Source organism: Engystomops pustulosus, chromosome 10 (genome assembly GCF_040894005.1).
Source record: "Engystomops pustulosus chromosome 10, aEngPut4.maternal, whole genome shotgun sequence".
Taxonomy (NCBI): Eukaryota; Metazoa; Chordata; class Amphibia; order Anura; family Leptodactylidae; genus Engystomops; species Engystomops pustulosus.
The window spans coordinates 20,716,207-20,728,678 of NC_092420.1; the positions used below are offsets into that span (position 1 = coordinate 20,716,207).

Sequence of the window (12,472 nt, forward strand, 5' to 3'; positions counted from 1 at the left end):
AACTTACACAAGTCATCAGTCTCCTTTTTTATCCATCTATCTATCCATCTATCTATCATCTATCTATCAATCTATCTATCTACTCATAATGAAGAAACACAAATGGAGGAATTTATGGTGTATTTTATAGTATAGTGATAGTGTATAGTGTAATTTATAGGCCGAACATTTAAATCTTGTAGCAAATATGGCTGATGCATAGACAGCTGTGTGTGCGACAGGTCTCATGCAGGTTTCATGTATAAGAGACAGGTCTAGGGTTAAAAAACAGGTATCATGTATAAGAGACAGGTCTCAGACATAAGAGACAGGTTTTGCGATACAAGGCAGGTCTCATGTATAAGAGACAGGTCTCAGATATAAGATATAGGCTTAGGTATAAGAGACAGATCTCATGTATAAGAGACAGGTCTAGGATATGACAGAAAGTTCTCAGACATAAGAGACAGATTTAGGGATACAAGGCAGGTCTCATGTTGTATAAGAGACAGTTCTCAGCTATAGGGACAGCAGGTCTCATGGATAAGAGACAGGTTTATGGATAAGAGACAAGTCTCAGGTATAAGATACAGGTTTATGGATAAGAGACAGGTCTCAGATATAAGATACAGGTTAAGGGATAAGAGTCACATCTCATGTATAAGAGACAGGTCTCAGATATAAGATACAGGTTAAGGCTACATGCACACTGCCGTTGCCCGCCGCACCATGCACGGCGGGCACACGGCAGCGCGTGGGGAGAGGAGGAGGAGGAGGTAAGCGCAGCTCACCCCCGCCCCTCTCCATAGGAACATATGGGCCACGGTGCCATAATACGGGAAAAGATAGAACATGTCCGATCTTTTCCCGGGTGCTGCACCGTACCGCTCCCGTACGGTGCCGTGAGCCCATAAAAGTGTATGGGGGGCGTATATCGGCCGTATATATGTCCCCCATACATGTGTGTGAATGCAGCCTAAGGGATAAGAGTCACATCTCATGTATAAGAGACAGGTCTCAGATATAAGAGACAAGCTCAGGTATAAGGCCCCTTCTACACTCGCGATGAATGCGATGAACTCGCATGTGATGAACTCGCATCACAAGCGTGCTGCTCGACTCGCACGACCCGAACGCTGCAAACCGGAACTGAACTGACATGCTGAGTTCAGTTCCGGTTTGCGGCGTTCGGGCCGTGCAATCCGTGCAGCTCGCGATCCGAGTGTGATGCAAGTTCATCGCATCACACTCGCGAGTGTAGAAGGGGCCTAAGAGACAGATCTCTTGTATACCATACAGGTCTGAGGTAGAAGAGACAGGTTTAGATAAAAGAGACAAGTCTGAGATATGAAAGACAGGTTTAGGGATAATAGACATGTCTCGTGTATAAGAGACAGGTCTCAGATATAAGTGATAGGCTTAGGTATAAAAGGGAGATCTCATTTATAAGAGACAAACCTGAGGGGTTCGAGACAGCTCTCAGACATAAGAGACTTAGGTTTAGGTCTCAAATATAAGAGATAGGTCTCAGATATAGGAAAAGGTCTTATGGATAAGAGACAGCTCTCATGGATAAGAGACAGGTGTTGGTATAAGACACAGGTCGCATGTATAAGAGACAGTTCTCAGGTATAAAATAAAGTTCTCATGGATAAGAGACAGGTCTTATGTATAAGAGCCATCTCTGAGGGATAAGAGACAGTTCTCACATATAAAAGACAGGTCTCAGGTATAAGAGCCATCTCTGAGGCATAAGAGACAGGTCTCATGTGTAAGAGACATCTCTGAGGGATAAGAGACAGGTCTCATGTATAAGAGCCATCTCTGAGGCATAAGAGACAGGTCTCATGTGTAAGAGACATCTCTGAGGGATAAGAGACAGGTCTTATGTATAAGAGCCATCTCTGAGGCATAAGAGACAGGTCTCATGTATAAGAGCCATCTCTGAGGGATAAGAGACAGTTCTCAGGTATAGGACACAGTTCTCAGGTATAAGAGACAGGTCTCAGGTATAAGAGCCATCTCTGAGGGATAAGAGACAGGTCTCAGGTATAAGAGACAGGTCTCAGGTATCAGAGACATCTCTGAGGTATAAGAGACAGCTGTCAGGTATAGGAGACAGTTGGGGAGGCAGGTCTGGGCGCAGGTTAGGTTACACAGGGGAGGAGGACATGTGTTGTTGTGTCTGACATGAATGACAATAGTCTCCCCGCCATAGCACCCTCCCCGGGGCAGGCCTGGGTGCTGGTTGCTAGGTGACATCCACGCTGTTTCCAGCACTTCCTGCTCCAGTATATCCCAATACATCACACCCCAGCCCTGTATACTGTATACTGTGATCCTGGGAGCTCGGGGTAAGTTATGTGCAAAGTCTTTCATTGTAAACGCAGTGTATGATCAAAGGTGATTATTGGATGTTGATCAGTCTCTATGGCAGGAGATGTAGGGTTAATGTGAAGTTATTGGTTACAATCCATTGTCTGCCTGTGTAGTGTGATGATCTGAAAACTGTGGATCGCCAGCTATTCTGGAACTACAACTCCCAGCATGCACACCACTGACTGTATCACAGCCACATATTAGTAAATGTACAATCTGTGCCTGCACCAGGTCATGCTGGCACCAATGGGGCACCCCAGTTGGCATTGCTATGATGCTACTACAATAATATTGGCAATATGGTACGTTGGGTATTACTATTAGGTTGCCACATTCAATACTGGCACTATATGCATTACTAAGAGGTTGCAATCATGGGTACTATAGGACATTACTATGCGCTTGGTACTATCAGTATTATATTGATCCTGGTATTGTGGGCAGTAGTATAAGGATGGTAGTGTGGATTCTTCATTGATATTGACACTGGAGACATTACAATGAGGTTGGCATAATAGGAACTATAATACTTGGCACGAGCTTGGCACTTTGAGCATTACTGGATGGCATTATGGGGTGTGGACAAAAATATGAGGTTGCAATGTTATTGGCATTTAAATATTATTATGTGGTTGTGCTACTGGTAGTACAATGGTAATGTGCTATGTACATATGATATTGGCACTATGGGCACTACAATAACGCTGGCATAGTAGCCACTACTGGGATGTTCTACTATAAAATACTAGTGCTGTGCGCATTACTATGAGGATAGCGCTACACAGGAGGTCCTACTATTATACTAATATTAATAATATGGAAAGCACATGGATTAACAATATGTAGCCAGAGTCTTCAGCAATGGGGACAATTCCTAAAACCCTTGTCTGGTAATGCTCGTTATTCTACATCTACCATCCCCTTTTCGCCTCATTTTGGGGGGCGGCGCAGGCACATACCCATATACACTCCTACCTGTATATGCAGTGTACATACAGGAGTGGGGTAACACACTATTGTAGCTTAGAATATTACAATATATTTGAGAAATATAGTCTATAAGGACCATGGAGCTGATACAACATATCCAGTGGCATAACTAGGATAGGCAGGGCCCCATAGCAGACTTCTGAAGGGGACCCCATTTTGGCTTAAAAATATACATATATTACATTCCTATAAACATAAACATACAGTTAATCACTCATTTATACACATTTATACACTGTTACACACATATAGAGCATATACACATCACACATACAGTGCCATATACAGACATACTGCTTACATACACAGATAACGTACTGTATATATACACATCATACACCATATATAGCATATATACACCACAATGTGCAGCATAATATGTATATAATGGCGCACATCCTCCATTCTTTAGTGCCAGGTCGGATGATGGGGTCCCTTGACACTGTGGGCCCCATAGAGGCTTCTATGGCTGCTACCACTATAGTTACCCCCCTGGACATATCAGTCAATGGTGTAAGAACCGATCTGTGCTTGGTCAGTTGGGATGTGAATATTTAGAGATTGTATAATGTCAGATGTGTAGTAGGTAGTGAGTAGAGGGGAAGCACTAGAGTTTGAATGTCTTGAATGTCGTATTGCGAGGAGGTTCTTTATGGAATTTGGTCATCAATGCGAATCTGGTTTTATACTGCATGGCACCAGATCAAATTGGCTCAGCTTGGTTTGTGTTATTTTTCCATTGTAGAAAATACCAGTCTCATGGAGCTTGCATGGAGCCTAGTGTAAGTGCTAAGTAAGTCCCCAGGGACTTTATCTATTTCTCATGGGGGGAAAACAACTAGAGCAAATCGAGCCAAGTCGGTACTTCTGTCGGTAAAAGGGTCTTTAGATTGGAGGACTGACTTCTATTGGAGCTGAGCTGCAATTCTTTGGAATGGTCATAGTGGACAGAGGTGTCTTCTTCTGGCTCCCAACTACAGCCAATTGCTGGACCTCCAACAAGCTAATATTGATAACTGGAACCCTAAAAGAGTCCGAATGTAATAAAGTTGTGATATATGCAATGTACATGATCCTGTAGTCTGAATGATACATTACAAATGTGTCTAGTAGAATTTGTGTAGCCTTTCATGAGGTTAGGACAGACCGATTTTTATGTTGTCAAAGGACATGGGAGACTCCCTGACGCTTCCTGACAGATCATTACTAGGTATTGATCTGGTGTCTTTGACATAGATCCAACTGCCAGGACTTCTGCAGATCCTGAGAACGCATCTCTAGACATTATGACATGTCCTATAACCACTAAGGGAATGACGTGGCCGGTTGGACATGTGTCCTGCAGCTCCATTCAATTTTATGGGAGGGTTGGAAGTTGCAGAACTCAGTGCTGACATCCGAGGCCTGTGCTCTGCAATATCTGGCAGTCCTATAGTTTTGGATGAAATGGCAGGACACATGCTTAACCTGCCGCTTCATTTAATTAGTGCGGAAGGGGGTCTTGCTCTCGTCACCACTGGAGGTCCTTTCTCGTGATCGTAGGGATCCCAGCAGTCCGACCACTGTTCAAATTGTTATTCCCTATCCACTGGATAGGAGATAACAATCAATCCTGGAACAATCCCTTTAAAGAGCAGCAGATCCCAATTTATTTAGAGGAGTGAAAGTTGTAAAATTCACTAAAAAGGTTGTTGATGTAGAAAACCTTTTTACATTTATCCCATTTTAAGATAGATAACACTGGGGGTCTATTGCTCAGAATCTTTAGTGTCCATAGTGGAGAGAAGTTCTATAAAGAATATTGCTCTGGAGCACGAACCCTGCAGGGACGGAATTGGACGGCCTTGGGCCTTGGGCTGTATGAATATTATAGCCCCTACAAGTCTGGAATTCACTTCCTACATATCAAACTTCTTGGGGAATGGAGGATGCGTTGCTTCTGCCTACTTTCAATATGCGGTTCCAGGACCTTTGGAGGACCTTTAAAGGTCCTGAAATGGATCTTGTGTACATATGTATAAGAGAGAGGGAACAGGTGTACGAGCGTTTCATATGTGAAGGCCCTTCCCAGTATAAAATTTGGTGCTGGTTTTGGTGGCCATGGGCACCCTACAAGGCTTGGGCCCTGGGCTACCGCCTAAACTGCCTTTATTGTGATCCACTACTGATGTCCTGTATAACTCAGATAATCCGTTGATTGAAACTGCATTATGAAATTCTCAATTTCTCCTGTAGAGGCGCTGCAGGGAAACAGAACACTTATCGATCACAGGTGATCGCTGGGGATTTCATTATGATCAGATTACCATCAAGGGATCACTTTGTAACAATTTGGGATTGTCCGAAGCAGAGAAGCAATAAAAAAAATAAATAATGTGAAGAATATATTTACAATATTTGGAGCCTTTTGCATAGATGGAATACCAGGAGGAGTGAAAGATGTTTATATTACCTTCATGGATTAATTGAGTTTTTATCAAGCGCTAATAGACACACAGATGAGGGAGAGGTGTCAGAGCCGGCGTCTGCTCTCCGGAATATAAAATGATTCGGGAGCCTGTTTACCCACTCGCTACTATGGAGATAATCCTGCCGCAAGACTCTGACAAGCAGAATGAGATCTGAAGATTTAAGTGCTCCATGAATAAAGAAAAACGCAGCTATATACTTCTTGTCTTAAGACTTATAAAAGGGAATTAATAACAGGCCCGGCCTCTTACAGGTATTTATTACCCAGGTGTCCGCAATGGAACAAAGTAATAAACTACTCGCGCTATATCAATAAATAGATAGCAATAACAAGACGCTGCTAAGATCATCCAGAATTGTAGATGAAGAGATGTTACGCTGGGTACCTTGATGGAGAATAAAGGAGGCGAGTGTGATGGGATAGAGAATTAGCGATAATCCATCACAAAATAAGTGATTTTTAGGGTTGGTTTTTTTTTAAAGATGAAACAGCAACAAAACATATGAAAACGAAAATTATCAGTTCATTTTGACGGGCGGTCCCCTACTTAAGGACAGCCGACTTACAGACGACCCTAGTTAGAGAAGGACCCCTCTGCCCACTGTGACCTCTGGTGAAGCTCTCTGGATGTTACTATAGTCCCAGGCTGCACTGATCAGCTGTAAGGTGTCTGTAATGAAGCTTTATTGATAATCCTTGGTCCCATTACAGCAAAAAATTTTGAAACTCCGATTGTCACTGGGGCAAAAAAATTTTTTGTCTGGATCTACAATTATAAAATATACAGTTTCGACTTACACACAAATTCAAATTAAGAACAAACCTATGGGACCTATCTTGGACGTAACCCGGGGACTGCCTGTATAATCATTACATTTTTGAGCCTTCTAAAAAAATTGAGGCAAATGGCATCCAAGTATAGTTCAAGCGAGTCATGGGAAATTCCATTGTGTCCTACAACAGGTTGCATCTAGTCCCTATTGTCAATATCTAGTCCCTCCATCAATATTAGATCAGTCAAAGTCTTGCACTCCAAATTCTTGTTAACCAGCTGAAAATGGCAGCCTCTCGACATCCGAGAATAGTTGCTGAGGTCCAGTTCCCTGGGCCGGCCTTTGTACAGGGAATAGAGCTGGACTTCTGGAACTGTTCTTTTTTATTATTCCAGTTTGGCAGCTATCGGAATCTACACCGATCTGACAAAGTTGATCTATCCTTTGGGTAGGTGAACATAATCAATACCCCAGAGACCTCCTCTAATCAAAATCTACCAAAAAACATGAATTACATACAGAGACACCCCCTGACAATACGCCATGTTAAAGCTTTGGATTATGGATGTTGTAAATTCATAGCTACAGGTCTAGGATCCCAAACTTTGCTAAACTGGATCTTCAATTTAGGGAGCTGGACTTATAAGAGGAAGCTGATTGCTATGGTGACTCCCAAACATGAGGAGTAGTTTCTGGTGCGACAACCCTTTAAAGTAGCAATTTGGTTTTCATAAGTTTTACCTAATATGTTGCAAAATCAGAATCATTATTGATGTTTAATAAGACTGCAGTCTAAGGGTTAAATTGTATTTTATATTGTTTTATATATACTAATATAGTGTGATGTGTCTTTTGACGCTGGCAGGTTCCCTGAAGGTTGAGGGCACTTCAAGTGTATCGGTGGGATCGTAAGAGGGACAGGAAATATCTAAGTGTCTTAGTTCTGGTGGGCAGGGAAGATTGTGGTTCTTTGCCTCACCAGTTGGGCACTGTAGGTGGCGCTGTAGTTATAAGAGACATATTAGGCTAGCATATCTATGGCACCTGGTCTCGTAAGGCTCGGTCATTGCTGAGTTCTCCAGCAAAATAGAAGGAACAAACGTAGGTGTCCCAATGGCAAGTGTGTCGGAAGTGAGATTGAACCTGTCAAGACCGATCCTTTGAAGCTACGTTGTAGACGGGGGCACCGCAAAGGTTTGTGGGTACGAGCCACCCTGTTGTTACACCGGGCCATCCAGGTTTCTGCTTCAGATAATTTTTCCATTGGCTTCCAGTTTATTGCATCTCCTATGGGTCATGCTTCTGGTTTTTATGTCCTCTAAACGTTACAATCCCAAACTACAAAACCTCCATTTAGCAGAGAATTTATCTCCATTACTTTTGTCTGATGGTTGTGACTGATCTCTGACATAATCTGTATCTGTACAGTACATTAATATTACATATCATGGTACTTTACCAATGAACGTACGCATCAAGACGGACAAGATATACGACTAATGATAATGAGTCCAAGACGATGGATGAACAAGTTCTAACCATCAGACGCCTGCGCTTTGGTGGATTGATGGATAAGCCATGACTAATAGATGCCTGCACCTAGATGAATTAGGATTTGATAGGCAGTGCATGCATAATAGAGGCATGCCCAGAACCGGATCAATGAGTAAAGCCTGCGGATGGTTGTCGCCGTCTCAATATTTTGTCTCTTTCACATAGTAAAGTGAATTTCAACTTGGGGCGTATTTCACAGGGGGAGACCTCCGTACAGATCATTATTTAATTGATCTTGCACATTACATGGAAATGGTTATTAGAATATAAATCATCCCCATGGTTATGACAGACAGTCACGCAGTTATGCTTTCTAATTACAGACACCCAATAATAATTTCATCCATCATTTGCCAAGCAGTGAACTATTTAAGTACCTCGATCATTTTTGAAAATTGTTTGGATCATGAAACTAATAAGTTAGAGGAGATTTTTGTGTTACTATTTGCACATATAGATATATCAAGAAATATCTGAATTTGCCCCGGGCTCATCAGTCCTACCTGTAAAGGTATGATAGTATAATATGAAGGATTATAGATATAATCAGTACAAAATGGACCGTGCAGTAGGGAAATATGTGCATTAGTATTATTGGTGTGCAGTCCAGGTATAAGGCTTTCTTTGGGTTCTCTATTCGTGTTTTCCCTTTACTGTCCCTCTTGTCTGGATATGTCCAAACAGTAGTCGATCTCTATAAATTGCAATAATTTAATTTGTGATGACACTCTCACGTCACTTTGATGTCTGGCAGTCTAAGTATCATAAATCCTTCAACTTGATCTCTGCACTGAGATTTATGATGCGTAAACTCCAGATATAGACCCCTCCTCTTTTAGTAGATCAGGAACCAATTAATCCCAAAATAAGTAGTAATTCAGAATAGGGTTAAGTAATTAAGGTTGTGGAGTATAATGCAGTTGGAAGGTTTACAGTGGTCTCCTAGAACTTGTTTCTATACAAGATACTGCTGAGTGATACAACAGAATTTACTTCATTCCAGCACTACAATCAATGTAACTTGATTTAACTTTAATGTAATCCATATTATAGAGGTATCTATCACTCATACAACTGAGCTGCTGTATCTAAGCTGCCAAACTTTAGATCGGTATACTATGGGTTCTAATTTGCCATTTACCATCTATGTGTGTGACTCTATAACTTGTATTTTACAGACAAATTGGGCTCACAGATTACAGATACGTCTTGTCCAAGGCAGCATCATGTTCAAAAATGAATATCAGGTAAGATTAGTCAGACACCAACAACAACAATATAAATAGATGATATTATTAATTTTTAAGATTTTATATGCTATATTTCTATTTGTGTTTGGTTTTGTATCTCAGCCCCATTCACTTAAATGGACCTGATATGTAACCAGTCACAGAACCATAGAATGCGATGTCACAAACTTATAAAGTCAAGGCGATGATCACCTGCGAGTCCTTGTCCTCCTTCATTGGCTACTACGAGTCCTACAAGTTGATCTTGAAGTCTCAAAAAACTTAATGGAGCACAGGACAACTTAGCATTCAAAGGGGTTGTCCACTTTCATCAATAATTTGTGAACTGAAAAGTTGTACAATGTTTTGATATACTTTCTGTATGAATCACTCACTGATTTTTTCTAGATCTCTACTTGCTGTCATTCTTTAGAAAGCTTCATTGTTTACTTCCTGTGGATAAAACCCAGCCCTGGTCATGTGATGTCACACAGGTGCACGGCTAGTCATAACACAAAGAGTAATCACAGCTTTATGTTATAACAAGCTGTGCACCTGTGTGACATCACATGACCAGGGATATAACAAGCTGTGCACCTGTGTGACATCACATGACTAAAAATATAATGAGCCGTGCACCTGTGTGACATCACATGACAGGGATATAACAAGCCGTGAACATCACCTGACCAGGTATATAACATGTTGTGCACCTGTGTGACAGCACATGACCAAGGATATAACATGTCGTGCACCTATGTGACATCACATGACCAGGGATATAACATGTCGTGCACCTATGTGACATCACATGACCAGGGATGTAACAACCTGTGCACCTGTGTGACATCACATGTCACCTGCTGGTTTTAGTCTTAGTTTATTTTTTACTCTCTGTTTTAGTCGATTCTATGCTGTCTATCAATACACAGCGAGTCCTCTATACACAATGATCGACCTCTCCGATATACAGGAATAAGGAGAGGAAAGTAGGAAACAAGTGTAGCCCCACCCACAGAGAACCAGTAACCTAATTTGCATAAACTGGAAGAATATAGATAGTTTATAGCGAGCCCGGCACAACGCTGTTTTTACTAGAGAGCCAATATGGGGGCTGGTAGACTCCCTTTAAGCGAATTAGATTACATTGTGAATACCGTATTTTCCGGGCCATTAGGCGCACCGGAATATAAGGCGCAACAGTCCGATGCGCCTTATATATGTAATAATTCCATATATAAGGCGCATCGGACTATAAGGCGCAGGGTCGGGGGCGTGGCGGAGGTCCGGGGGCGGAGCGGAGACCCGACGGGACGCGACGCCGAGAAGAGACGCGGAACGCGGGGAAGGTGAGCGGGGAAGGTGAGGGGGAGGTAAAGAATAGAATACTTACATAGGTCCCCGCTACCGGAGACAGCAGATCTCCAGCGGGAACTGCAGACCATGCGGCAGAAGTTGTTCGTGCCGCGTGGTCTGCAGTTCCCGCTGGAGATCTGCTGTCTCCGGTAGCGGGGACCTATGTAAGTAGGGTCCGCTGCCCTCATATAGGGCGCACCGGACTATAAGGCGCACTTTGGATTTCCAAGGAAATCCAAGGCTTTTAAGTGCGCCTTATAGTCCGGAAAATACGGTACTAAAAAAAAATAACTCAAAATAATATAAATTTCAGCAGCATATAGCGGTATTATAATAGCGGTATTATGTTCAGCATATCACTGAAGCAGAAAATGACAGGCACAGGTGTGTACGGTTAAAAGCTAAGAAAATATTCCGAAAACGTCTTGACCCGTGCGCTAAATCGCTTCGGGCAACCTCGCAACCAGGAGATCTCATATTTTTTTTTTTTTTTTAAGGTTTATAATAGCGAGAGCGTGATCAGACACGGCATAATATCCAGGGAGGGAAGAATAAGCCGCTGTGTACTTTGTCATCCCGCACCAAATAAGAAGTCTCTGCCTTTGGCACAGAATTACATTAACTCTCCAAAACAAATGATGGGAACGTAGGGGCTGCTTTTGGTGAATATTTAATTGTTGTTCTCGCACCACTATGTCGCCCAGCGCAGTAAAGAATAAGGATGTACAGTTGGGGGTAGTTGTCCGCTGCGTTTTCTTTAGCTTTTGTGCTTTTATGTTGTTTTTTTTAAGTTAGTTAGGCTATTATAGAAGCAGATTAGTTATTCACATACATCATAGGTCTGGCGGGGAATGCTTCTATGTTACTAGCTGCTTTTCAGGATTTTCATTATTTTGTGGTTTAGAGGGAACCTGTCATCGGGAGCCTTTTTTCTGGCTCCCCTATTTACCCACAGAGAATAGAGAGCACATTGCCAAAGTGTTTTTCCAATAAAAAGAAAAATCAGATGAAAGTGTACCTTCCTCTCTGCAGAGCAGTGTCCCGTGTCCCATGGGAGTGGCCAGTGAGAAGTGGTCCCTCCCTCACCCTCGGGAAAACGCTCCGTCATGCATCTATTTCAAATTTGAAAAAACGCCTGTACCCCTCTTATTTGAAATAGATGCATGACGGGGCGCTTTCCTGACGGGGCGGTTTCTCATTGGCCATTCCCATGGGACACGGGACAGAGAAAGTTGAACTTTCATCTCACTGTTCTTTTTATCAGAAAAAGCCAGTTTTATTATAAAAAACACTTTGGCAATGTGCACACTATTCTCTATGGGGGCATGGGGGAGCTAGAAAAAGGGTTCCTGATGACAGGTTCCCTTTAAAAGAGGTGTTAAAGGGGTTGTACCAAGTATTATTGGTACCAGGTGGGGGATAACAATCTGATCAGTGTGTATCTGACTGCTGGTCATGAGAACGGATCAGAACAGGAGTCCAGTTCTCTCTTATTAGCAGGTCAAGGATGTGTACTATGGGAATGTCAGTATACCTGGCAGTCTCATAGTCAGTTTATGGTGTAGTAAAACATGTCTGCTTTCTTCTAAAAATGATTGCATGGTATTGTAACTGAGCTCCATTCATTTCTAATCAACTGAGCTGACATAACAGCATCGATCATGGCCCGGTGTGATGATGTTTTTTGGAAGAAAGCAGCCATGTTTTTCAACCATTGGACAACTCCTTTAATGGAAGTGCCA

General features: G+C 42.3%; 1 protein-coding gene and 1 long non-coding RNA gene across 5 annotated transcripts in view; one reads left to right on the top strand and one right to left on the bottom strand.

Moving 5' to 3' along the window:
- LOC140103561 (uncharacterized) overlaps positions 1-12,472 on the bottom strand; it is a 28,251-nt gene that overhangs the window by 326 nt on the left and 15,453 nt on the right. The gene's annotated exons all lie outside the window — the stretch shown is intronic.
- The window catches only part of CFAP20DC (CFAP20 domain containing), a 236,681-nt gene continuing 226,352 nt past the window's right edge, over positions 2,144-12,472 (top strand). For 2 of the 4 annotated variants that reach the window (XM_072126663.1, XM_072126664.1), the window contains exons 1-2: positions 2,145-2,333; positions 9,324-9,392. In XM_072126663.1, coding sequence (XP_071982764.1) covers positions 9,372-9,392 — 21 coding nt within the window. In that variant the 5' untranslated portion in view covers positions 2,145-2,333; positions 9,324-9,371. Of the gene's footprint in view, positions 2,334-9,323; positions 9,393-12,472 lie in introns of all 4 variants that reach the window. The other 2 variants (XM_072126665.1, XM_072126666.1) reach the window with 2 other exon arrangements.